This window comes from Chiroxiphia lanceolata, chromosome 29 (genome assembly GCF_009829145.1).
Source record: "Chiroxiphia lanceolata isolate bChiLan1 chromosome 29, bChiLan1.pri, whole genome shotgun sequence".
NCBI classification, from domain to species: Eukaryota; Metazoa; Chordata; class Aves; order Passeriformes; family Pipridae; genus Chiroxiphia; species Chiroxiphia lanceolata.
In genome coordinates this window covers 2,260,063-2,286,838 of record NC_045665.1, presented here as the reverse complement: position 1 = coordinate 2,286,838, position 26,776 = coordinate 2,260,063, and the positions used below count along the sequence as shown (strand labels likewise).

Here is a 26,776-nt window from a genome sequence, read left to right as displayed (position 1 = left end):
GCCTGAGAGAGAGATGTAACCGAACATAGAAGTAGAGTTAGGCTCGTTGTCTGAGTTTTGAGGCATATAGTATAATGGAAGAAGGAAAAAATTAAAATAAAATTAAAATAATGATGTTGCACAACTTGTAGAAAACAAAGAAGGGAAAGGGTTAATGTATTAAATGTGCTAAATTACATTAAGAACTTAATTTTATTAAAGTATTATTACTTAAGAAACTCAGTATCTGCTCTTGGTTTCTGTCTGTCCATGCTTTAGGAGGGGGCAGGAGCAGTGGTTGGGAACAGGGCCCTGAGGGGCCAAGTTCCAAGGCGGTGGGGCCAGACCTCCCTCTGCTACCCCTTCTGGGTCTCCCACCAGTCCTGTGCCTTTGGCAGCACTTCTCAGGGTTTGTTAGAGCATTTTGAGATGGTGAGCCCCCTGCACCAGCTGCTGCTCTCAGTCCTGGTGCCAGTAGGTCCACGAGCCACACTGTGCCATGTTTCACCCTTCCCACTTCGTCATCCCTGCAGAAATCATCTGAAAGCTGGAAAGCCTGGAACAAAACTGAGGTGCTGAGCCCAAGTGTCTCCATGAGCCTAAATGAGCTCATCATCCCACATGTCCATGCTGGTGCCTGGCTGATGGCATGTCTGGTGGCAGGGAGCCCCAAGGGATGTTTGGCTCAGCCCTTTGAGGAGCCCTTTGGAGCAGCATCCACCCCCACACCCACCTCTCCTGCCGGCAGGGCTGACATCACCTCTTGGCACCACGTTTTGGTGTGGGCAGATGGTGTGGGAGGGGGTGGCACTTGGCAGCTCCAGCTGGTCTGTGTGTTGCCGTGACTCTGCCAGCTGGGGTGGGCATGGGGCAGGGCCCGATCCATGGGGCAATGACCACTGCTCACCTGGAGACAGCCCCCAGCTGTGATCAGACCCAGGATGCAGCCAAGGATGGGTCTGGCTGGCTCAGGGATGAGACTGTCTCTGGGATGGAGAAGTGCTGCGGTGCAGGGACACACCATGCAGGGGTGGCTGGAGCCAAGGTTAAGATGCTGCCATGGCTGTGCTGTCGGTTGGATAAAAGGGGCAACCCAGACCCAGTTGGGGCCGACATCCACATAGTGCAGCTGCTCCCATGCCCGGTTTGTGCCCTGCAACCCTGCCCCTGTGCTGGCAGCATGATCCAACCTGCCCCTCTGAGCCTGAATTCCAAGCTCTCCTCTCCAGCCTCCCAGGAGGGCACCCCCTTGCCCAGGTTACAGTCACACTTTCCTCCCTGCCCTCCTCCTCCTCACCCCTCATTGCTCGGGAATGCTGCCCAGCTGCTCCGTGTGGGGCTGGCACCGCTCCTGCCTCAAGGAACTGCCCTGGCAGAGAGAGAAAGACTCTCAATAGCAGCTTTATTTGGGGATTTTTGCCTCAATTCCTGTTTCATTGACAAATTGCACCCCAAGGTGAGTGGCTGGTCCAGATCCTGCCAACACAGTCAAGTGAGATGGGGTGATGGGGGGCAGCCACGGAGAGACAGAGACCCCCAGCGCTGGTTCAGTGGGGACAGGTTCTCCCACTTGCACCGGTCCTGATTGATACCTACCAATGACCCCTGACAGGGGTTGGGCCCAGCCCCGTCTGTCCCAGCACCTTGGGGGGTGCCCACCCTGAGGGGTGGCTGCTGCCCTCCAGGCAGGGGACAGGGCCACTCTCACCCTGCAGGTACAGCAGATGCTCCATCTAATGGCACCATGTCCCCAGGCTGGGCCACAAGGGCACCGGCCACCAGCGGCCAAACACTGGAGTGGGGCAGGGTCAACCCGTGCCAGGGGCTCCTGAGAGCTGGAGCTAAGGGGTCCCCAGTGCTGGCACTCCACACGGGGAGCTGTGTGGAGGGACCATGTACTTGCCCTCAGCACCCCATCCCTGCCCTCACCCTTGGCCCCCAAAGCCCTGGCCCCCCCTTGTCCCCTCCTCAGGCCTCCCCAGAAGCCATGGCCCCCCAGTCCCTGCTCCCATCTCTTTCCATGGAAGAGTCACAGCTCTTCCCTTTGCCGGGGCTATGCCTCAATGGGGTCACAGCATGAAAACAGTGTCATCCCCACACCCCACCCCAATGTCCCCAGCAGCACCCAGGGGCACTCCCAGCCTTCGGTGTCACAGGGGCAGGGCTGGGTGCAACTGGCCATGTTGCTGCTCCTTTCACTGGGCGGGAGAAAGGTGCACCCGGTGTCCCCCTCCCTACTGGGCTGCACCCAGGACGTCACCAAACAGGGACTCATCACGTTCAGGCTTGTTCGGTGCCACCCAGTCCCTGGGTGACTGTACCTGCGGGGCTAGAGGGAGCAGGGACACAGGGAATGGCATGTCCCCGATCATGGGGAGAGAGGGGAGACACCCTGATGCTTTGCCTCCCCCCCTGTTTTTGTAGGTCCTACACAAACACAGGGAGAGCAGTGCACGGGCAGCGTGAGGTTGCAGACAAAAGCAGCTGCCAGCCTGTCCGGCTCAGGGGGTTATGGGGGGCAGAGGCAGACAGTGAGACACATGATGCCACCATGTGCTGGATGGTGGACCGTCACGGTGGGGGCAGTCCAGAGGCTCAGATGTTCTGGCAGCAGGGAGTCTGCCGGCCCTCCTGCTGCGTGGGCAGCACCCGGATGGGCTCAATGGTGGTGCTGGGGCCGAACTCTGACTCCGGCTGCCCAGTGATCTGCCTCTGGGACACGATGCGGTAGATCTCTGCCAGCAGAGAGAGGAAGGGAAGAGAAAAAACAATTCTCTAAGTACATATGTCAGTGGGGGACCTGCCCCCTCTCCAAACACACAGCTCCAGGGATACAAATGCAAACATCTCCCCATCCAGGGAGAAGGATTCCACCCCAAATCCCACCCAGTACAGATGGGGTCCCCAGGAGGATCCTGAGAGGACACAAGGTCCAAAGCCATCCCTATCCCTACCCCCTCCCTTTCCTGGTTGCCCCTTACCTGAGAGGATGTTGTGGAAAGCCATCTCCACATTGGTGGAGTCCAGAGCAGATGTCTCAAGGAAGGACAGCCCGTTCTTCTCTGCAAGGACAGGGTGAGCTCAGATGGGTTCTGTGAGCTTCAGCCAGATGGGATGGGATGGGATGGGACTGGACAGGATGGGGGAAGATACCTGCAAAGCTCCTGGCCTCGTCGGTGGGCACGGCCCGCAGGTGCCGCAGGTCACTCTTGTTGCCCACCAACATGATGACAATGTTGGCGTCAGCGTGGTCCTGCAGCTCCTTCAGCCAGCGCTCGGCATTCTCGTACGTCAGGTACTTGGCGATGTCGTAGACAAGCAGAGCTCCCACCGCCCCCCGGTAGTACCTGGAGGACAGCGAGGGGACAGGGTCACAGCAGGGCCCCAGGTGAGGGCCACAGGTGGGGAGCAAGGAAACTCACGCTGAGGTGATGGCGCGGTACCGCTCCTGCCCGGCCGTGTCCCAGATCTGAGCCTTCACCGTCTTGTTGTCTACCTGGATGCTCCTCGTGGCAAATTCCACCCCGATGGTGCTTTTGCTCTCCAGGTTGAACTCATTGCGGGTGAAGCGTGACAGGAGGTTGCTCTTCCCCACCCCAGAGTCCCCAATGAGCACAACTGGGGGGAGCACAAACGCAGTGTCAGCTCCCCTAGACACCAGCAAAGCCACCCATCCCACAGCCCAGACCCCACCTCTATCTCCTCCAGGAGAAGCTGCTGGGTGAGGGGCGAAGCAGAGCAGGATCAGCCTCCTCCACTCCTCCTGGTGGCATCACTACTGCCTATAAATACCCCTCAAGAAAATTCCTGCCATTGATGGGAAGTTGCCAGGGGTTTCTGTCCCAGCCCTGGGGACAGGAAGGTGTCATATGCACTAATGTACCCAAACGGGGCAGAAAACCAGGGCCAGGACCCGTGCAGGAACAGCCAGGCCAGAGGCCATGCAGAGCTGGGACTCCTTGTTCCAACCCTCTGTGGCCTCCCACCCTGAGGGCACACAGGAGGACTTAAAGACACGGTCTAAAAGGAAGCATCCTCCTCCGCTGCTGCTGGTCCAGCCCATGAGCCAGTAAGTCCCTGGGTGTGGGTTAAGTGCATTTTCTGCTCGTCCCAGATCTGGCTGGTTCCGGTAAAACCTGGTGCAACAGGCTCTGGGGAGCTTTATCACGCGCCTCCCCTGTCAAGTTTGTTGAGTTTATGACTCAACAGGTTTTCATTTTTATTTTTTTTAATTTATTTTTAATTCCTTCACTGCCAAGACTGTTCGTTCCCCAGGTGCACTCAGACACTTCACTTTGCCCACCCTGTGGGACACTTCACCCCACCATGGTCAAACAACAGCTGAGGTCATGACCATCCAGTGACCATGATGGGGAGGACATCAGAGCAGCAGCAGCAGCAAGGGATCACCAGGATGCCACATACTGCAGGAGCTACAGCAAGGCACAGCTACACTCAGCCAAGGCTCAGCAGACACCATCCTCCAAGGATGTTGCTCCATGTCCTGGATAACCCCTGCCCACCAGCTCCAGCTCATTGACATGGCTCTCTTGCATGGACTGGGGTGCAGAACATTCAACAGTGCAGCCACTCCCTTGCCAAAACCCTCGGTGAAGGGCAGCCAGCAAACAGTTTGGCTCCAGAAAGCCCAACAACACATGGAGCAGGTCCCTGGGGTCACCAAGGACATCTGGAAAGCACCTGAGCCTCACTGGCAATCACCGTGTCAGGACAGCCAGTGACAGAGGGAAGGGCAGCTCCTCCACAGCAGCACAGAATGGTTTGGGTGGATGGGACTTTAAAGCCCATCTTGTCCCACCCCCTGCCATGGGCAGGGACATCTTCCCCTAGAGCAAGTTGCTTCAAGCCCCATCCAACCCAACCTTGGACACTTCCAGGGATGGGGCAGCTACAGCTTCTCTGGGCAACCTCCCTCACCACTCTCACAGTCAAGAATTTCTTCCCAAGATCCCATCTAACCCTGTCCTCTGGCAGTGGGAAGCCATTTCTCCCTTGTCCTGTCACTCCAGGCCCTTGTCCCAAGTCCTTCTCCAGCTCTCTTGATGCTCCTTTAGGCACTGGAAGGGGCTCTAAAGTCTCCCTGGAGCCTTCTCTTCTCCAGGTGAACACCTCCAGCTCTCCCAGCCTGTCTCCAGAGCAGAGGGGCTCCAGCGCTCGGAGCAGCTCCATGGGCTTGTCTGGACTCACTCCAGCAGCTCCACATCCTTCCTGTGCTGGGGCCCCAGGACTGGAGGCAGCTCTGCAGGGGGGCAGAATCCCTGCCTTGCCCCGCTGCCCATGCTGGGGGATGTGCCCAGCACAGCATTGGCTTCTCGGCTGCTGCCCACTGCATGGAGGTCTGGGAGGACTGTGACAGTCTGCAATACTCTGGACCAGCCGACAGGAAAATGCAGGCCAGTGATAAGCCAGGCTCGTTAACACTTCCTGAGCATTGAAGCTTTGATCTGGGTTCAGTCCTTAACCAAAGGGAAGTTGCTGCTTCCTCAGCTAAACTCTCAACTGCAACTCCCGAGCTGCAACCCCCATCCCAGCAGTGCCGTGCTCCATGGCAGGCTCCAGAGGGCTTTGGACCACACCACGGATGCAGGGAAGGGGGGAGTGGGCAAGGCCCTGCAGCCTCCAGGGGAAATGTGCTGAGCCTCATCCCCCTGAGCCTGAAGGGCACGAGGGGCTGGAGCACCAAAAGCATTTGACGCACTCCATCCTCATCGCCTTCAAACACGCATCCTGCGAGCACCAGCGAACATCCTCAGCACACCGTGTCCCACTGCAGGGGAGTTGATGGAAACAGCCTGTACCTCCACACAGGGCCCCAAGGAGGGCTCCCAGAAGCAGCCATGCCCAGAGCTGTGCCTCATCCACCCTGAGCCCCTCCAGCAGCATCAGGGCCTTCCCACAAGCACAGCCAGAATGAGCATAGTGCTTCACAACAGTTGATGCTCCTGTCTCAGTGAAAGCTGGAATTACGCTGCTTTCCAGCTGTGATTGTGTCCCTTCTCTCAGGGGAGAAGTGAGCTGTTGTAGCCCAGGAGCACCAGCCCAGCTCCATGCCTCTGGACACAGGGAACGAATAGATACAGGAGGATCATGTGCTGGAGCCCCCTCAGAGCTGTTCTGCTGGCGCAACACCAGCCAGGAAGTGCAGGACACAGCAGCTGGGGGAGCTCCTGCCTGGGTGCCTTGCTCAAGGCACCAGCCAGCATCAGAGTTTCCCCCTCATCAGGTCCCAGAATAACTCCAGGGAAGAGGATTTTCCTGGGCAGAGGCCAGGGGAGGTGTGTGAGGAGCCAGGGGCTACCAGCATGTCGCTGGCTGGAATTACATCGTGTCAGTGGCTGGAATTACTCGGGGCCGTTCGGGCAGGGCTGTGTGGGCAGGCTGACTCATGGCCGCCCGCTGGTGAGCTCACGCCCCCGGTTTTATGGCTCAGGAGGTTGTGGTGTTGCTAAGATGTCCCCTGGCTTTGCCAGGGCCCACTCTGGCCCAAAATGTCCCCTTGCTTCTCCAGCACCTGCTCCAGCCACAGCAGATGGTAGGGAAGCCTGCCATACACAGGGATGGGGATGCTCCACAGGGGTGCTGGGCTCCCACAGCCAGGAATGCCAACACTGTGTCTCCAAGGGCCAGTCCCTGTCCTCCTGTGCACATTGGAGGTGTCCCACCAGGACCAGCACCAGGAAGGACAACCCCAGATCCCAGGATCCTTCCCCTCCACCAATGCTGGGGGTTGGCACAGCTTTCCCTCCTGGGGTTTCTCACTCAGCCCCCAGACATGCTCCCCCCAACCAGCCCAGCAGAGGAGAGCACTCACAGGTGCTCAGGGGCAAGCATAGCACCCACAGAGCCCCACAGAGCCCCACAGACCAGCCTTGCCCACCGCCCCCAGCGACCAGCACCCTGCCACAGCCATGGCCACCCCTTCCAGGACACTGCACTGAGGCGAGGGCTCCAGCCTCCTCCCGCAGCAGTAATGAGCTGCTGTAATTAGCACTGGGACCACAAACCATCAGCCCAGCTCTAAGCAAACCCTCAGACCATGGCAGCATTTCAACCCCAGTCCCACCAGTACCCACTCCCTGCTCAGCAGTGGGAAACGTCACAACAAGCCTACGTGCTGGTCCCCAGCACTGGAAACTGGGTGTTATATCCCAGTACAAGCTTCCAGCCCCATCCCAAGGGTGCTGCATGGAGCCAGCCCTGCCAGCAGGAGGCTGACTGGCACAGCTCACTACAGGCATGGCCAGCACAGCACAGGCAAGAGACCCACCTTTGAAGAGATAATCATACTCATCGTCCTTGCCTCGCATCTCGTCCAGCACCACAGCCCCACTCCCACTGGGCTAACCGGGATTTCCGGGTCTTATCCAGCCCTGGCAGGGGCTGTCCCGTGACACCCATTGGTGGCCACAGCCCTTCCTGCTCCACACCCATTGGCAGCTGGGGCTGCCCGTCATAGCCCAGGTGTGCTCACCTGGGCCAGGTAAGGGGGGCAGGGATCTGCACAGCAGCAGGTACAGGCCACCACCTGTGTTTGCCACTGATAGGGACAGTGACGGCCACACAGTCCATGCAGAACCGTGGCTGGGACAGGGACCTGGGCAGGGCACGGCTGGCATGGTGCAAAGGGAAAGTGAGTGAAGACATGGAGAATCCAGCAGGAATTTCCGAGGGGTTTCGGATAAGATAACTGGTGGAGGCTGCATCATCATTTGGACTGATGAAGTCCAAATGGGGGATGTGGACTGGTAAAGGCTGCCTGGGGAGGGGCTGCAGGAGAGCACGGCTTTGGGGTGGGAGGGAGCACAGAGGAACCATGGCATTGGTGTGGGAGGGGGCGCAGGGGGGCCAAGGCATCCAGCTGTGCTGCTTTGGAGGCCGCTGTGTCCAGCACATCATGAAGGTGGGGGCCAGGAAGTCGACCACAAACATGCAGGAATTCCAGCTCAGCAAACCTGCATTTCACAAGTCCTTTAATGATTGCGTCACCCCTGCTCTGGACACAGAGCTGTTGTTCCTGGCCCCATGGCACCGGGCCCTGCAACGAGTCCTGTCCCACCATGCAGACAGCAGGGACCTTCACTTGGTCCTGCTGTCACACTTGCCCCATGTTTGGGATGGGACAGAAGTGAGCCAAGGGCTGAGTGCTGCACTCACTCCTTAGGGCTTGGCTCAATTCCAGAGCAGTCCCTGGCAGGATGGACACCTGTGGGTCAGCCACATCCCAGCGTGTGGCACAGGAGCAACTCCAGGGCCAGAGGCAATCTGAGAGACTCCTGTTGCTGGCATGACCCTGGCCAGAATGTCCTGGCTCCTTCCCCAGCAGTGCCTTAGAGGTATTCCAGTTCTCTGTCCCGCAGGTCCAGAGGGATTGGGACAGTGCATGATGGTGGTGATACTGATCAGGGCCCGGCAAAAACACAACAGAGAGAGAAGAGCTCCTGGCACAGGTGCTTCTCACCATTTATGGCAGAATTTGGCCCCTGTCCAGGCTGCTGGTCCCCACTGCACCAGGACGAGGGTGGCACCACAGGCAGCACAGCCTGTGCTGGTAGCCAGAGGCAGACCCAGCTCTATGCCACTGGCAAGTCCCGGGATTGTGGGGTTCCCTGGGGGCTTCCCAGGGTGCCCAGCTGGTTCAGAGTGCCACACAGCACGGGCGCCTCTCCGCCTGTGCTGGGGCTGTGCTTGCAGGGCTCTCGCTGGCAAGTGACACCATGTTGCTTTGGCTGCTCCTCTGCTTCTGTTTCTGCACTTTGTGGAAGATCTCTGCAAAAGAAGAGGTGCTGGGAGGTCTGTGCGTCAGCCCAGGCCCCTGGGGAAGCAGGGACAGCCTCAAGCCTGCAGCCCCTGCTGTTCGCCCATGGCTCTCCTTCCCCTCTACGCAGCAGAGGGGTGACAAAGGAGCAGCTCTGCCAGGTTGCATCCCTGTGGCACCAGGGGAACACCCTGTGCTTAGGCAATTCCTCTTGCCCAACCTGGGATTAGTGCTTCGCCCCTGCACCGGGCTGGCAGCTCACCGGGCCAGACTGGCTCGGCAGAGCCCGGTACAGCATGGCACGGCACAGCATGGCACAGCACAGCATGGCTTGGCACGGCACAGCACATCTGGCTGCCCTGGTGCTGCTGGCTGCCGTTCCTGGAGAGCTGCTCCTGCATAAGCCAAGAACCACCCCCCCTCCATCCCTATCCCAGGTCCCCGTGGCCAGTTCAGCAGGGTGCTGGAGACGTTGAGTCAGGAGCCAAGACAACAGGAAGGGGACTGGAGATTATGGGGGAGAAGGAGCCCCTGGGGCTTTGGGAATGCCCAAGGGCCATGAGAACAAAGATGTGGGTGTGGGGAGAGAAACGCCCAGCACCAAAGGCTGGAAACCAAACCAGCCAGAAAGCCAACACCGAAACCAGCCCCAAAGAGCTCAGGTGGGGCAGGGCAGAGGAGAGAAGCTCTGCACATCCTTTGCCCAGCACTGCGTCCCGGAGAATGGACCCTGCAATGGTCCAGGACCCTGCTGCACCACGGTACCAGTGCCCATACCCTTCAGGATGGTCTCGAAAGCCTGCTCAACGTTGGTGGAGTCCAGCGCCGACGTTTCCACAAATAGCAGCCCCTTGTTGTCTGCAAGTAGAGGAGTCCCTGAGACAATGCAGACCCCAGAAAGGGCACGGCTCCATTCTAGAGCCCCTTTAGAGATGTTCAGGTGCCTGCACTGGTGCAGGTCCCTGTTGCCGGGGGGGTTCCCAAGCCCCCAGCCCCTGTGGCGGGGTGCCAGCCTGTACCTGCAAACATTTTTGCCTCCTCCATGGGCACCTCCCGAGCCTGTGAGAGGTCGGTCTTGTTCCCCACCAGCATGACGACAATGCTGGCCTCGGCGTGGTCATAGAGCTCCTTCAGCCAGCGGTCCACCACATCATACGTCTGGTGCTTGGTGATGTCAAACACGACCAGGGCACCCACGGCCCCCCGGTAATACCTATGGCAGAACCCCACCATCACCCCACGCTCCAGACATCTCCCTCAGCACCTCACCCATAGGGCTCAAGTATGAGGGCATCGCCCCCCAGGTCCCAGAGGAGCCTGGATTTCGGGCATCCCATCCTTACGCTGACGTGATGGCGCGGTACCGCTCCAGCCCGGCAGTGTCCCAGATCTGAGCCTTCACCGCAGCATCTCCCACGAGGACTGTGCGGGTGGAGAACTCCACGCCGATGGTGGTGCGGCTGTCATGGTTGAACTCGTTGCGGGTGAAGCGGGAGAGGCAGGTTGGTTTTGGCCCACCCCGGACTCCCCAATTAGGACGACTGTGGGAGGAAGGAGAAATCCCACTGGACTGCCCTGTTACTGGCATTGGCTGCATGGGCATCACTCATTGCCCAGTGACCCCAGACCGGGCAAACAGAGGCTGGGCAGGTGTGTGGACTTAACACCTGGTGTGTTTTGCTCCTTCAGCAAACTGGAGTCTGTCCCTGTGCCATGAGCTCTCAGCCCCTTGAGTGTGGTCGAGCCACCTTGGCGCAGCCAGCCATGCTCCCCATTTGCTGGTGTAGTCCCAGAGCTGTTCATAAGTCACAGCTACCAGGCTCTGGGCAGCAGGAGCAGGGTGAGGATGCTGGTGAGCCCTGGGTCACCCTGTTGCAGTGGGCACCCAGGATGGGTGGCACACCAGAGCCTGTCCGTCTCTGCTTGCCAAAGGAGAGCTCTGAGCCCCTGTGGGGTCTGGCCAGTAGCACCCAGCAGAGACACAGGATGCCAGGGCCCTGTGTCTGAGGAGCTCAGGCTGGAAGGTGTGAGGCTGTGCCCCTGTTTCTCCAGCCTAGGTTTGACCCCGTGTCCTCTGCATGTGCCACGCCCTGGTCACCACAGCAGAATGACTTTCAACGCCTGCTGCTCGTGGGGGTTATGGGCTCACACTGCATTTATGTCTCACATGCTCAACCCCAGCTGTCACAGCCCCTACACCTCACACCAGCAATTCACCCAGCACCCCACCTGAAGTCTTGGGGTATGTGGATCTCCCCATGACTCCATGGATCCAGATATCGCTTGTCAGCCCTGGCCTCGCTGCTGTCAGCTGGGGACGCGGCCAAGGCCAGTGCCTGCTCCCCAACTCCCTGACCCTTTGCAGCTCCAGTGCCCATCACAGCTGCACGGACAGTCAACAACAGAAGGACACAGCAGCCCCGGGGGAAGCCACCCCAGTTCCCTCCCCGTAGCCCCTGGCCTCCTGCTCCATCCCTTTAGGGGAAGGAGGCTCACATCGAGCACAGGACTCACCCTTAAAGACAAAGTTATAATCCTCCTCGGCGCTGCCCATGTCACCCCGGCTGCCGCCCAGCCTTCGCGGGGGCCACCGCTGGGTTCCTCCTTGCCGCTGCAAGCCTCGAGCAGACGGCGGGGCGGGCCGAGCTCCCGGAGGCGCCGAGGGAGGAGACGGAGCGGGCAAAGGTTCCTCTCCGTCGGGGAGCGGGTGGGAAAGCGAGGGGGGTCCAGGGGGGCGCGAAGGGGTGGCAGCAGTGGCGGCTGGGCCGGCCGGGTTGGCAGCGCAGCGCGGCCCTTGACTCGAGGGGTGGGACCGGGTGTCGGCAGCGCAGGTTGGGCAGGTAGTGTCACCCCTGGGACCGTCACGGGGTGGCCGGAGGGAGGAGCCGGGGCCTGATCCTGCCTGAGCGCGTGGCAGGCTGGGGCAAGCGAGGGCCGCGTGAACAGGATGGTCAACATGGGCAGTGAGGGGTGTGAGGGCAGCGTGAGCAGAGAAGGGCAGTGTCGGCAGCGAGGGGGGCGAGGGCAGTCGTGGCAGAAACAGAGCCCCCCCCCCCCCCCCCAGCCCAGCTCCTGCCGGCTCTGAACGTTCCCTCGCCTCTTGCTGCCATCGTGTGAAAGTCGGGAAAACTGAGACAGTAAGGAGCCCCCGCTGCCCCCGCTACCCCCGAGCGGCTGGGTAGGGCTGTCAGGGGGCTCGGCTTTCTTGTACCTATCCCCCTTGACACCAGCCCTGTTTTTCTCTTGGGTCTCTGTTCATTGCAGAGCAACAGGAGCCCCAAAACACTGCCCAGGCCCCCCTGGCCCAGGGATCCTACCGGATGCTTTACCCCACCAGCTCCCCCTTTTATTCACAACAGACACAAGCATCAGATACATTTTTATTACTCCCAGGTTTTGTGCTCCCCCCACCTTATTTTTAAGGCCACACCAGAGCTCTGGGATGCCCATGGGGCCGCTCACCCTCCACCCACGCCAGTGATGGTGTCAAAGCCTGGCAGCACCTCAGAGCCCTCTGCTGCCCTGCTCAGGATACGGCCACCTGTGTGAGTGGCTCCTCCAGGTACTGCACCAGTGCTGCGCCTGCAAGTAGAGAGCATTGTGAGCCATGCCCACGGGGGTTTGCCACCTTTGTGCCCACTGCCCACGTGCTTATTGTAATTTATATTTCAGTTTAGAGCCTTAAAAAGGTGTGGTGTGGTGCCTGGGTGGGCATGGGGGACAGAGGAGCCCTCTGCAAGGAGGAAAGAGGCATCCCAGGCATGGCAGCTTCCTCCATTCCTCCCATTCCCATCCTCAGCAGCTCCTTCCCACACACAGCAGGGACTCAGCCCTGCAGCCCCCCAGACTTCCTTCCCCCACCACCATTACCTTGGCCTTCAGCATCCCAAATCCCACTGTTTCCTTGGCATACATGCAGAGCAGCAGGTTTGCCAACCCGTGTGATGGCCACTCGCCCCTCCTGCCCAGGGAGAAACAGCATCTGTCACATCCCAGCCTGGCCTGGACCATGGGCAGGGTCCCAGGGGACTCCCAGTTACCTCAGGGGAGGGAGGGACGCCCCCAGCCCCACGTACCATGCAGTCCATGAGGATGAATTTGAGGTTGTCCTCATTGAATGCCTGGTGCCCATTCTGTCGTAGGCCACCCAGATGTTGCTGGCGATGGCTGCGGTGACCCTGGCATCTGTGTCCCCATAGCCAGAGTAGGCCAGCAAGGACCCCTCATTGTTCAGGAGCCTGGAAACGACATGGGGGAGGGGGGCGAACTGGTGCCTCTAAACCCAGTGGGGGCATCAGACCCCACTGCAGTGCCAGGGGCAGAGTGAAGTCCCGAGCGCTGCTCCCTGGACACCCCCACTTTGCAGGGGGTGCGGGGGCTTCAAAGCCAGGAAACTCTTGGGTGGCCCCAGGCCCAAGCAGGGTTTGAGTGGCTGCGTCTGTTGAAGCAGTGGGACCTGCTGCAGAGCAGGCACGAGCCTGGTGGGCAAACCCTGTGCACTGTGCACAGCCCTGGCACAGTGCATGGGGATCACAACACTGCACACACCGTGTCACACACGGCCCCAGCACTGCCCATAGCCCAGCACCATGCAGGGTGTGTGGGCATACCCCTGGTGGGGCCCCTCACCCTCCTGGGCCAGGACAGAGAGCATCCCTGGGCAGGGGCAGGGACAGGCAGCACCCCAGGCAGGGACAGGAGCAGGAGCAGGGAGCATCCCTGGGAAGGGACTGGAGCAGGGGCTGGGGGCAGGAGCAAGGGCAAGCAGCATCCCTGGGCAGGGCCTGGGAGCATCCCTAGGGCAGGAACAGGGGGCAGGGACAGGAGCAAGGGCAGGCGGCATCCCCAGGCTGGGGAGGCATCTCTGGGCAGGGGAAGCAGCATTCCCAGGGCAGGGCTGGGGCAGAGGCTGGGGCAGGAGCAAGGGCAGGACAGGGGCTGGGGCAGGGGCAGGCAGCATACCTGGGCAGGGACTGTGAGCATCCCAAGGCAGGGGCATGGGGCAGGGACAGGGGATGGGGCAGCAGCAAGGGCAGGCACAGCATCCCCTGGGGCAGGGGCAAGAAGCATTCCCAGGGCAGGGCTGGGACTGGGGCAGGAGCAGGAGCAGGGCAAGCAGCATCCCTGGGCAGGGCCGGGGCTGGGGCAGGAGCAGGAGCAAGGGCAAGCAGCATCCCTGGGCAGGGCCTGGGAACATTCCCAGGGCAGGGGCAGGGGCAGAGAAGCAAGGGCAGGGCAGGGACAAGGGCAGGCAGCATCCTCGGGGCAGGGACAGCATCCCCCGGGGCAGGGGCCAAGCAGTATTCCCAGGGCAGGGCGAGGGCAGGGGCTGGGTGCATCCCCGGGGGCAGGAGCAGGAACAAGGGAAGGCAGTACCCCCGGCAGGGGCAGGATCCCCCCTTCGCACCGCCCGCCGCAGCCCCCGGCGGGGGGAAGCCGCCCCGCTCCCGCAGTGCCCCCCGCACTCAACAGCGTGCTCTGGACGCCGCCGGTGTTGGCCTGGCTGAGCACCTGCGTCAGGGCCTTGGGCCGCAGCATGGCCGCCCCGGCTGCGCGGGCGGGGCCGACGCGGGGCCGGCGCGGGGCCGCGCCGCGCCCGGAGCATCCCGGGGACTGTAGTTCCCGGCCGGGTCCGGACCCCCAGAAAGGCCTCGGTAGCCGGAGGGGACACGGCGCGGGCGTGGGACCGCGGTGACACCGCGGGGATCCGAGATGGAGCCGCGTACTGAGGGGGTCATTAGGGGCACCGGGGGCCCCTGCGGGCAGCACCCCCTGTCCGCTTTGCCCCTGCCCGCTCTGGTCCCTGCTCGTTCTGCCCTTCCCCGCTCTGCCCGTGCCCGCTCTGCTCCCCACCCCTTTCCTCCCCCCTTTGCCCCCCCGAGCCGCCCACCACCTGGCCCTCCGGGATCGCCGGGGGGCGCTGTCGCGGGACGCGGGGAGGGGGCCGGGGCGGCGCTCGCTGGTCTCTGTGGTGGCGGCGGCCCGGGCTGGCGGCGGGCGGCGAGATGGCGGAGCCGAGCGGCGGCGGCGGCGGCCCCGGGCCCGGGCCCGGCGGGGAGGGCCAGGCGGGGCCCGGCGGGCGCTCATCCGCGTCACCGTGAAGACCCCCAAGGGACAAGGAGGAGATCGCCATCGCGGACGGCGCCTCCGTGCGCGAGGTGAAGGCGGGGGCGGGCCGGAGGGGGCGGAGGGGCCTGGCGGGGGCGTGAGGGGGCTGGTGGCGGGGGAGTTCACGGGGCCGGGATGGGGTGAGGAGTTTTGGAGAGAGAGCTGAGGTTGGTGATGAGGAGGACTTCGGGGGGACGTGAGGAGCAGGGGAAGGGGAGCTTTGGCTGGGGGGGGTGTCAGGGCGTACGGTGGGGCTCTCGGGGACCAGGTCAGAGCTAGAGGGGCGGCGGGGGGGTCCTGGGGGCAACCTGGGCCTTCGGGCCTTGTTGGAGCCAGGCTGGGAGGAGGCCGGGAGACCGGGGAGGGCGGGTGCTGGGGGGGCTTCAGGAGAGGACAGGTCCCGGGCGGGGGGGGGGGGGGGGGGGTTGGTCCGGGGTGGGAGGCACCCGTGGGAGGGGTCGTGGATGTCGAAACCACGTTTGTTGCGGGCGTGTGAGGGGGGTGTGAGGGCTCAGAGCGCGGCTTTTGGGGGGGTGGCGGCTGTGGGAGGGGTGTGAAGGACGGGCGGGGGGGGGGGGTCTGGGGGCTCGGCCGTGGGCTGGGCAGGCGGGGGGAGTGGGAGGGGAGGAGTTCCCTGAGGCGGGGCGGGGTGGGAAGGGTTTTGGGATTGCGGGCAGAGGCCGGCTGGGTGCGGGGGGTTCTGCTCCTGCTAGGGAACAGGACGGGGCTGGGATTGGCAAAAGGCTGGGATGGGCAAGGGCTGGCTCCGGGTGTTGGCCCAGTGCCGTGGAAGTGGCAGTGCCCACTGGGATAGAGGGTGTCATTCGCACAGCCGGAGCTGGCAGCGCGCGTCGGCGAGGCACAGGGCCTGAGGGTCGGCCTGTGAAGGACCTGGCAGGAATCTCTGGCTAGCAGGTCACAGTGTGGGCATGGGCTGTGCACATGTGGCCCTCCTGCTCCTTCCCATCTGTTGGCTCCAGGAGCCCATGGCTACGGGGAGTGTGGAGTGAGGGGCTCTGTGCAAGGGTGGGACATGAGGGCTGTGCAGGGAAGGCACAGAGCTGTGGGGCCAGGGTGACCTTTGGCCAGGGCTGTGCTCTCACCCAGCTTGTTTTAGACTGTGAAGGCTGTGACTCTGGGTCAGACATGTGCTTGGCACTCTGTGCTGGCCTTCCCCTCTGAAGTCCCTGTAATTTGTGGCTTCCAAGTGCAAGGCTTTGTTTTCCTCCAAATCAGTTGGGAATGCCCTGGCGGGGCCAGCAGTGACAGCGGTGTTGGTAGGGTTATCCCAGCACACCCCACAGTACGGAAGAGATCCCGTGCTCCGTGGCGCGCTCACACGGGAATTCGGTTGCAGAATAGGCATTGGAGAAGACCTAGTTTATTTCCATTGGCTGATAAAGGATTGTTCCCTTTTCCATAGAGCTCTGTCCTGTATTGAATCAGAGTTAGGCTTTCCTTAAGAAAAAGCTCAAATGAGCAGAGACAAAACCAGTTCAGTCATTCAGAATAAACGGTGTGTTTGGGTTAGGCCTGAGGACACACTTGGTCTGGCTTTGGAAGCCTTCAGCTCTTCCCGAGGGAATGGCTGTGTTCTTTCCAAGATTTACTCCATGTTTTGTGAGTGCAGAGCTTGTCTTTGCTTTGTTATGGTTTTCCTAAACACCTCAGATATGCTCAGCAACTGGTGCCTGAGTGATACCTGGGCTCCGAGGGCCTGTCACTCCCTTGTGCTGTTCCCAGAGTGGGTCTGGTCCCTGGAGCTTTATATTTCTGGTCTTGGTCCTTTGCCTGAAAAATGCTCTGTTTGTTTTCCAGTTCAAAGAAGAGATTTCCAGGCGGTTTAAAGCCAAACAGGATCAGCTGGTTCTGATCTTTGCTGGGAAGATCCTGAAGGATGGAGACACATTGAATCAACACGGGATCAAAGATGGGCTGACTGTGCACTTGGTCATTAAGACTCCACAGAAGTAAGAGTTTGGTCTGGAGGGCTGAGGGCAAATGAGGGCTGGGAATAGTGAGGTTCCTGATGAGCTTTCCCAGGCTCTCCCTGCCTGTAATGGGGTTTATCACCCACCTGTGTGCTCCATGGGTGGTGTGGCAGGTACTTGGTGGGGCCGGTCCTTTCACGTGAGTTTTGTGTGTGTGGCTTCATGTGTTTTGAGCCTTTAGAATTCACTAATCTTGGAAGAAGCCATTGGAACTTGATACTGGTTCTAACAAAGCCAAGTTGCTGATAACAGAAATTACTTTCTCATGAATTTGTGTTGCTGTAGAAGCAGCACCCAAGTTTTTTCTGTCATCTCCTGCCATGTACTCTGCTCTAAGCACAGTGGGTGCTCCACCTCAAGAGTGTGTGGAGGTTCAGGCTGTGTGACCACATGCACAGAGCAGTGTGGGAGTCTCCAGGGCTGCCTCTGCCTTGGGCTCCCGCCATGGTGTGTTTGGGCTCCTGGGAAGCTCCAGGGTGGCATCTCTGTGCAGTTCTGCCATCTTCTGGGAGAGCTGCATTATCAAAATGGTTATTTTGCCCTGGTTTTTTTTTTTCCCCATCTGTTATTTACAAAGACAGGGATGTGTATTATCAGGTCCTGCAGGAGCCTCTCCCTGGGTTCTGCCTCTCCAGGTAGCTGAAAAGCCTGATGCTCTTCTTCCACTGTCTCCACAGCAAATGTGGTACTGGTGAACCGTTTCAAAGGGTGAATCAGAGCTGTCCTGAGCTGCTCATTTTTCTCATGCCAATAGTCCTAGATACATTACAGTCTCTCCCTGTGCTCATAGAAACCAAGTGCCCTTTCTCCAGCTTCCTTCTTCCTTTTGTTCAGCTTCCCATTTACTTTGTTTCCCCACTCTCTGCCTCTCTCAGTGGCTGCTGGTTTTCAGCAGCAGTTGGGTGAGTCTGGACAGTGGACAGGGACCTTTGGGATTGGTCTTACAAGTGCTAGAATAAGAGTGAAAAAGGAAAGGGAGTTAGACAAAAAGAATAATTCTTGGAAAAGAAAAAGTAGAGAAATAATTGTTCTTATTTTCAGAGGTATAATAGCATTATTTGAGGCAAGTAAAGTGAATTTTGTGGTCTAAATTCATGTGAAAGCTCTTCAGCACTAGTCAGGACTCACTGTTGTGACTTGCGGAGGCTTCAGAGAATCTTTAAATGTTCTGTTTCAAATTCCTGTAACACTCCTGAGGAGGAACTGTGGTGACAAGTACTGAACTGGGTTGGTGTACTTAGCAAAGCTGACGTCCAGCACCTACTGCGTAGTGGCCTATGGCACAGTGGCTGTGTGGGTGTGTTAAAATAAGCTCCAGACAACTTGTGTTGGATGCAGGAAGGTACAGCCAGTGGCAGAGCTGGGAATTTGGAGCCAAACTGGCCATAGCTTTGTGGGACAAGTGCTGCTGCCTCGTGCCTCAGTCTCCCTCTCTGTAGAGTAATGCTGGTACTTCTTTTGCCCCAGGAGCACTGATAGGAATATTTAGAAGTGCAGAGTCTCGTTTAGCCCTTGTACCAGCCCTGCTGTAACCTCCTGTGGTTTCTGTGGGAGCAGCAGGAGGATTTTCCTGTTTGGAGGCAAACTCTTGCTCAAGGATATGGCTGAGGTAAATAGTTCAGTGGGATTCAAGGAAGAGCTGGATACAACTCAGGGTAGGACCTGTCCAAATGCTCTGTATGGGCGAGGACAGCATGACAGGGGCTGCAATGCATCAGGATGGGAGGCAGAATCCAGCAGATGGGAGGCATCTGGGAGCACAGCTGGGATGCGTGCAGGCAGGGTTGGGACAGGAGCTGGGGCTGGCTCCTGCGGGGGTGACCGGTGTGCTGGGAGCTCGGTCAGCGTGGGCTGCATGTCCCGTGTCCCCACAAAGGACTCTGCTCACCCTTCCCTAGCCCCAGGAGTTTAACACCCTCTGATCCTTGCAGGGTCCAAGATTCAACATCTGCTGCTTCTGCCCCCAATGCTGCTTCTGCCCCCACTGCAACCCCCTCTTCTCCTGCTGCCCCATCTCAGCCCTCCACATCCAGCAGTGCCGGTCCGGACACAGGGAGTGGCAGCAGACGGAGCAGCGGGTCGGGGACCATGGGAGGTCCTGCAGACGGAGGCCCCAACAGTGCTACATCCATCCTCTGTAAGTGGGGGCTGTGAGAAGGAAGGATTTCCTGGGATTAGGAATCAGGGTTCTTGACCCCCGTTGTCTCTGCTCGCTGTGGGCTTTGCATGAGTCACTCCTGTAGCAAACCTCAGTGTCCCTGCTCAGTGTAATGCCACAGCCCTTAGTAAGGTGTGCTGTAGGGGTGTCTTCCCTCAGACCTGGCTGCCATAGGAATGTGGGATACCCCTGAGTTTGTGGGGTGCAGTTCAGCTGATGTGCCTGTCCTCTTTTTGCAGCTGCCAGCAGTTACTGACTCACGCCTCTCTCCCCGTGTGTTGTTCCCTCTCCAGCTGGTTTCGGTGGCATCACTGGTCTGGGCAATCTTGGGATGGGCTCTGCCAACTTCATGGAGCTCCAGCAGCAAATGCAGCGGCAGCTGATGTCCAACCCAGAGATGCTTTCCCAGATCATGGAGAATCCCTTGGTGCAGAACATGATGTCTAACCCTGACCTCATGAGGCAGATGATCATGGCCAATCCCCAGATGCAGCAGCTCATGGAACGAAATCCAGAGATAAGCCACATGCTGAATAACCCGGAGCTCATGAGGCAGGTGAGTCACACCAGGGCCTCGGTAAAGAGCGTTCAGGAGAGTCCTTGTGGACCAGCTTTAGTGTCTGCTCTGCCGAGGGGGAGTGGGAATGCCAGAACAGTGGTTTTTGGAGATCTCTTCCTTCCTGCTGTGAGCTCCCAACAAACAGATGGTAGTCTTGAGTTATGTGAATACTGATTGCACAACCCACATCCTTGCAAATCTTGTCTCCCTTTCAGAGCTATTGAATCCATGGTGTGTTGGGAAAAAAAGATGCTGGATTATCCTAGCGTGCTGCCTACAAGACTACTGTGTTCTGATTCAGGAATGGGAGTAAAAGCAGTGCTGGAGAAGTGAAGCTACTGCAAAAGCTCTTTGTTTCTCTCTAGTTCTCTTGACAGATAAAGTACAGAGCCCTGAGCTGTACAGTCAGTGTTTCTCTACCTATATCAGTGGAGAGCGCTAGTGTAGGCCGGGATCCCAGAGGGCTCTGATTTTTCCCAGGACAGAGAGGACCTGTTCCCTAGAGGACTGGCTAGAGGGAAACCTAAGGGTTGAGTGAGAAATTGAGGGTGTTAATAGCCCTTGACAGGACTCTGCTGTTTCCTGGGAAGGCTTGTCAGAAGGGTTGTGCTGAATGGGCCTAGTTTCCATCTGCTTCTCGGTTATTCTACTTTCAACTGTGTTGGCCATACATGAAATTCCAGAGCTGCAGGACTAAATTGTGAATAATCCGTACGTAAGCAGATCCTCAAATGAGACCTGAATATTCCTTGTGCGGGAGAGACCCATCCGAAGTCTGGAGAAGGTGGAAGGATTCAGCCTTTTCTACCTTCCCAGCTGTTGAATGTAGTCTATCCAGTGTGAGTGGGAACATATGGGTGTTAGATGTTTGGATGTCCTGATACTGCTTAGAAACAAAACAGTCTCATCCAGCTGAACGGAGGCTGAGAAGGAAGAGGGGCTGAGCAAGGCTGGGGAGGAGCTGGGATCCCTGGGCTCTCTTTGCTTGGATAAATGATCTCTCTGCTCTCTGCCTGTGAAACGGGTTTAATTATCCTCTTTCTCTTTCTCCTGGGAGCTGAGATTTAACTCTTTCAGGGCTTGGCTGGGGGATCAGTTGAAAACTGCTGGGCTGCTGAGCAGGTTCTTGATCCACCCTGGTCCTCCGTGGCACACATGGGCCTGAGCTTTCCATCTTTTCCTCCTTCTCCCAGACGATGGAATTGGCTCGTAACCCTGCCATGATGCAGGAGATGATGCGGAACCAGGACCGTGCTTTGAGTAATCTCGAGAGCATTCCAGGAGGATACAACGCCCTGCGCCGGATGTACACGGACATCCAGGAGCCCATGTTCAGCGCAGCCAGGGAGCAGGTATTGGCTGCCTTCCTCTGAGTGGGGTGTAGTGTGGGAAGGGGGATCATTCCTTGGCCCCCGTGCTGGTGGGGCAGCTTTTCTAGAGCGTGGTTGGTCGTGTCTCTCCAGTGCAGGCACTGGCCTGCAGTGCCTCTCGTTACATGGGTTGGGGTGTCAGAGCAGAGACCTGCCCTGGCTCCTGCAGCCCCCCAGCAGGTTTGATGCCAGCCATAGCCCATGGTCAGGCCCCCGTCGCCTTGTTAGCACAACCCTCTGCTCCCTGGATTAGCTGGAGCCTGATGCCTTTGGAGCAGAGCTGGCTCAGATCCAGCTGGCTTGGAGCACAGGAGGAGGGAGCGCAGGTCTGGCTGCAGAGGGCTGTGCAGACATACTCCAGTCCAGCATTACCTACTGGTATGTCCGGGCGCTGGTTTTACAGAGGCGTTTTGAAGCCTTGCATTTAGGAGCCAAATCTGGAGGCTGTGGCCACTCCTGAGCCTGGTCTTTTTCCGAGCGAGGTGTGTTGTGGATTGCAGATTTCTCAGGAGGCGAATCATGGCACGTGTTTAGCATATTCTGGACTTGGCTGAATGTGATCGGCTGTTCCCTGGCTCACTCGGTGCTGGGGTTGGTCTGACCTTCTCTGCTGGGACTAACTGATTCCGGCTGTTTCTTTTTTCTTTTCCCTAGTTTGGCAACAATCCTTTCTCTTCCTTGACGGGGAATTCTGACAGCTCGAGCTCTCAGCCTTTGCGGACGGAGAACAGAGAGCCGTTGCCAAACCCCTGGAGCCCCACACCCCTGCTTCCCAGAGCCAAGCACCCAGCAGCGAAGGGAGCACGGGCTCAGCAACCACCCAGAGCACCCCAACTGTATCCAATCCCTTTGGGCTGAACGCTGCCAGCATCGGTGCTGGTACGTGAGGGGGGAGCTGGAGGATGCCCCTGGCTGAACAGGTCACCCAGGCTTCATTGGGGGGCCAGTCCCTCTGGCATTAGAGCCCTGTCTGGAGCTGTTCTCCGGAGGAATGGTTCTAGCCCAGTGGCAAGCACAAATGGATTGTTCTGGTGTGCCTGCCCGAGGGTCCCTTTGGGAACTCTGGTGTCCCTGCACTCTCAAGAGCAGGAGAGTGGCCAGCAGAGCACTGCCATGGTGTCCACAGTGGTGTTTGCTGCTGGCTGGGGGATGGACTACAGGCAGTGCTGTTACCAGTCACATTGTATTTCGGGCATTGCAGCGGTGCTCAGGCTCATCAGAGATCTTTTTTTGTCTTCCCTTCCCCTTGCAGGCATGTTCAACAGCCCAGAGATGCAAGGACTCCTGCAGCAGATTTCTGAAAACCCTCAGCTGATGCAGAACATGATCTCTGCCCCTTACATGCGGAGCATGATGCAAACTCTTGCCCAGAACCCGGACTTTGCAGCACAGGTAAAAGTACTGCAGTCATCTGCTGTTGCCAGGCAGGCTGTGAGCACAGTGAGACCAGTCTGCTGTGGGGTCAGACTGGTTCCTCCTGCAGACACCGAAGCAGAGTGAATACACACAGTTTGACTGTATTTCTTGATAGCCTGAAGGCAGCCCCAGCTCTGAGCCCTGTGTCTTAGCAGAGCTCCTGACACAAGAGGTGGCTTTCAGAGGGACATGGGAATGGCCCTTCTCTCTTCTCGTGACCAAGTGGCCCCTGTTCAACTGTTGTCAGGAACTGAGCTGTCCTGGTCCCTCTTAGCAGAGGAGCATGTTGAAAGCCCAGGGAGGGAGTCAGAGGCATGAATGACCTGTTCTTCATGGCTTAGTTGTGTAGGGTTTAACAGCCAGTCAGTGGCAGCAACCCTCTGACCCTACCTACGTGTGCTGTCTCTTGCTAGATCATGGTAAATGTCCCTCTCTTTGCTGGGAATCCACAGCTTCAAGAACAGCTCCGCCTTCAGCTCCCTGTCTTCTTGCAGCAGGTAAAAGGCCTCTGGCTGGCCCTGTGCTGCCCTCAGGCCCTGGCTCCAGAGCTTCTCCCCCCACACTGTGGGACAGGCAGGATCTCAGCTGCTTGGTCAAGTGCACTAGGAAGCATGTGGGCTTGGGGGGCGGCTGAGGAAGGAAAGAGGTTGCACTGGAGAGACAGAGAGGAAGAGCTTGGTTAGACAAGGCAGTCTGAATTAACTCATGGAAATTACTGAAAAGTGGACTCCAAATTACGCTCATTAAGCTACTTGGAACCCCTGTGGGACAGTCTCCCACTGTGTTGAGTTTACAAAAATTAACACAGCTAATTGTGCTAGAGCAGCTGGTTCTCAGGTAAATTAGATTCCAAAGGCGTGTGCCCCCAGTTCTAATCTGATTCACCCAGTTCATTTAGGAAACCTGATCTGAGCTCTGTGAGTGTCCCTGCAGATGAGCCCTGTGGTCTTGGAGCCTCGGAGGAGGATCCAAACGCGCAGGTCGGCGCTGGCCGCGGGCGAGAGGCACAGCTCGGTGCCTGCTCGAGTGTAGCAGTGCTGGATCTGGGGCTGCCCGAGCTCTCGCTGGTTGGTACCATGGTGTCTTTCTGCCTTGGTCCCCAGATGCAGAACCCAGACTCCTTGTCCATCCTCACCAACCCCCGCGCCATGCAGGCCCTGCTCCAGATCCAGCAGGGACTCCAGACGCTGCAGACGGAGGCCCCTGGACTAGTGCCAAGGTACGGAGCACTCCGGAGTGGAGTCATGCAGGCAGAGCTGCCGTGTCTGGGACCAGCAGGCAGAACTGGCTGTCAGTTCACTGCTTAGGGTGCTCTGTCCTGGGGCAGTTGGGTGTGTGCCTGCAGGCCTCTCTGAGCCTGGCTAACTAGCACTTGCTCCTTGCTTGTGCTTCGCTGGGAAGTCCTTGACCCTTTCTTTTTGGAGAAAAGGTTTGGAATGCACTTGGTCTCTCCCCCATCCTTTGTTTGCTGTATTCGGTGTGGACTGAGCTCAAGAACTGTATCTCTGGAGAGAGATGGACAGTCAGAAGGCTGGGTGGGTGTGCTGGGGCAGGCTGGGCTGCTGGCCCTCTGCTCGCTGTCACTGTATGTCGTGCTCCATCTCAGCAGTTCCCTGCAGGCCTCTGTTGGCTCTGCTCACTCCCAGCGCCACGTGTGGGGCACGGACGCAGCCGGTTCTGTTTCCAGAGCTGCCCCATAGCTGGCCTGCTGGCTGCCCTGCTGGCCCACTCCCAGGGGATGCCCAGAGTGTCAGCGTGCCCCTGAGCGTGCCCTGCCTTCCTCTGCAGCCTCGGCTCCTTCGGCATGCCCCGAATGCCCCCGTCCTCCACAGGAGGAAGCACAATCCCGGAGAACCCCGTTCCCTCTGCTTCGACGCCGGCCAGTGCCTCTCCAGCCGGGGGTGGTAACCCCCAACAGCAGCTCATGCAGCAGATGATCCAGCTGCTGGCCGGAGGAAACTCTCAAGTACGTAATACCCAGTGGCTCCTGGGACAGGCAGGGAGGTCTCCAGGGGGATCCCCATCCCACCCCGCTTGGGGGATGTGGTTCCCAACGGTCTCTTGTGGCTGTGGTGCTTTTTAGGCCAGGTTTGGTGTAGGGGTCTGGCTGGTTCTTTGGGGTGTGGAACCCTTTGCAGAGATTTAAGCTTGTAGTGCTGGGGATCCTACTCCTCACACTGCTGCTGCCGTCGGTACCAAGCCAGGACTGACTCTGGTGTGGCTGCTGTGCCACAGCCTGAGGGGACATGGAGACTGTCCCCACACAAGCCTGAGGCTGAGCTGAGGGTCCCTGTGCAGCCGTGGCTGCCAGCCCTGCCCGTGTTGGATGCTGTCTCTGCTCTCTGACTCCGAGGTCTCCGTCCTTTCCTTCACAGGCGCAGAGCCCCGAAGTGCGATTCCAACAGCAGCTGGAGCAGCTGAATGCCATGGGCTTCATCAACCGTGAGGCCAATCTCCAGGCGCTCATTGCCACCGGCGGGGACATCAACGCAGCTATCGAGAGACTGCTGGGCTCCCAGCCTTCCTAAACTCTGTCCTGCTGCCCCACAGATGTCAGCACATGCATCCATACACATGCACAGGGGATCTTTCCGGAAAGCCCGCCATCATTTTCATATCTGACAGCTGTCCATGTATTTAAAACAAAAAGATACAGCTTAACCCCTGACCTTCCTACTAAGTTAAGATTTCATGTTGAAATGCTCTTTAACTGGCTTGTATGTGGATTCCAGTTCTCATCGTGGCCACAGAGACTTCAGATGTGTTTTTTCCTAAATATGCCCTGTCTCAGAAACTCTTCTCTCTCCTCTAGATGGTAGAGGCGATACTTCTAGTTACTTACCTGAATGATTGTGTTTTGAGTAGCTTGATTTTAACTGTACATGATTCCCTCCCCTAGCCCTCCTTTCAGGCAAATATTTAAAAAAATGAGCCGAGTTTGGGGATTGGTTATTTCTCTCAGCATCTTGTTGGGAATGGATCAAAAGAAAAATTGAAATTACCTGGAAATTTCTGATGTCATTTGTCTTAATGTTCCCTGGGATGAAACGAGCCCATAATCCTCACTCACAGGTGCCTCTGATCTCCTGGTAAAGGGTTAATGGGTGCGAAAACTGCATTTGAAGTGTGGTCTTTATGCTCTTGGGGTGGCGTAACAGAGTCCAGGGGTCTGCAGGGACCAGGTGTGCTGTTCTTGAGCTTGAGTTGAAGGTGCTGTGCAGAGGAAGGTGTTTGGAAGGTGTGTTTCTGCCCAAGCAATGTGGTTCCTGAGCAGAGGTGTCGGGGACCGTTGACTCCTATGCTCGGTGGGCTCATTTCTCCAAGTGTAAAAACTAAAAAGGAAATGGAAAAATAAGTTAATGATCTTTTTCGCTTCACTGGAAAATGTTGAAGTTCATATTCTTCCCAGTTTAGATCCATCCTCCACCCCCCCCCCCCATTCTGATGTGTTTGAATGTTCTGACTCTCTCCAAGAGACTCCCCAGGACCAGCAGGGTGGTATTTCCCAGGAGCCTCCATGGCTGTGTAATTTGCATACACCATTTTTATCAAAGGAAATAAATGCGCACAACCATCTGTCTCCCTGCATCCCTGTCTCGTCCTTGCCTGCCTCGCCTCAGCTGGGGCATTCTCAGTTCCCCAGGAGGATTAATCCATGCTGTGCCCTGTGCTCACTTTGAGCGGATAGCGGGGGCGTCATGCTCCCTCCCCACTTGGCCCCTTCTGCTGCCTTCCCCTGTGGCAGGAAACGTTTCGGACACTTCAGGAATGCTGCTGAAGGTTCCCAAACTCTGGCTCTAAGTGTGCCTATTTGAAAGCTTCCTTTCAATTAGAATCAGCAATTAGCAATTAGCAACCCTTGGAACTGCTGTGAGCTGGGAGTTAGTGTTATTTGGTACTTTTAAGTTTCTTCCAGTGTGGGAGGATTGGGCAGTGAGAGGGAACAGGAGGAGTCCCGGCGCTGCTTCCTGCATACCTGTAAAACCTGCTGCACCCGGGGGCTCCTGAGCTGGAGCTGGGCTCGATGGGTGCTCGTGTTGCTGAGAGCGTAGGTGGTGGTGGAGAAAACGTGAGTGTGCGAGCTGGAAATGCTCCTGCCTGTGTGTGTATCCCAACTAGACTGAGATCCCTTGGAGGAGGATTTGGAAAGCAGCTTTAACCTCTTCTGGAGGCTGTGCACAGATCTGTGGATTGCTTTGTGCGACCTCTCCTCAGACATGGGAATTTTGCGCAGAGCTGTGTAGGGATGGGAGCTGGAGGGGTTGGAGCTCTTCCCAAATGTCGCTGATCAGCCCCTGAAATGGGTTCCTGAAAAGGCCTGCGCCTTGTGATCTCTTGGATGTCCCTTGCTGGCATTAAGGTCTCTGTCCCTGCACATGCCAACGCTTGCTCCTGGGAGGATGGATGGGGCAAGCAGGG

The 26,776-nt window shown here is 58.3% G+C and overlaps 3 protein-coding genes across 3 annotated transcripts; 1 reads left to right on the top strand and 2 right to left on the bottom strand.

The window, feature by feature from the left end:
* Positions 1-210: 210 nt before the first annotated feature.
* Positions 211-11,525, bottom strand: LOC116799748 (ras-related protein Rab-11A-like). The gene is given in 9 exon segments (XM_032713099.1): positions 211-2,714; positions 2,961-3,041; positions 3,133-3,326; positions 3,402-3,597; positions 9,533-9,613; positions 9,775-9,968; positions 10,099-10,265; positions 10,268-10,296; positions 11,270-11,525. Coding segments are annotated over 9 exon segments (1,122 nt in total). The 5' UTR covers positions 11,310-11,525; the 3' UTR covers positions 211-2,574.
* A 596-nt stretch (positions 11,526-12,121) lies between these two features.
* LAMTOR2 (late endosomal/lysosomal adaptor, MAPK and MTOR activator 2) lies at positions 12,122-14,308 on the bottom strand. Its single transcript, XM_032713100.1, is given in 5 exon segments — positions 12,122-12,337; positions 12,626-12,716; positions 12,832-12,890; positions 12,893-12,993; positions 14,226-14,308. Coding segments are annotated over 5 exon segments (375 nt in total). The 5' UTR covers positions 14,294-14,308; the 3' UTR covers positions 12,122-12,281.
* Positions 14,309-14,760: 452 nt separating this feature from the next.
* On the top strand, positions 14,761-25,937 carry UBQLN4 (ubiquilin 4). The gene is given in 12 exon segments (XM_032713056.1): positions 14,761-14,913; positions 16,682-16,833; positions 18,786-18,991; positions 19,306-19,568; positions 20,765-20,923; positions 21,596-21,701; positions 21,704-21,820; positions 22,194-22,333; positions 22,771-22,854; positions 23,461-23,576; positions 24,146-24,323; positions 24,733-25,937. Coding segments are annotated over 12 exon segments (1,827 nt in total). The 3' UTR covers positions 24,886-25,937.
* The last annotated feature ends 839 nt before the right edge of the window (positions 25,938-26,776 follow it).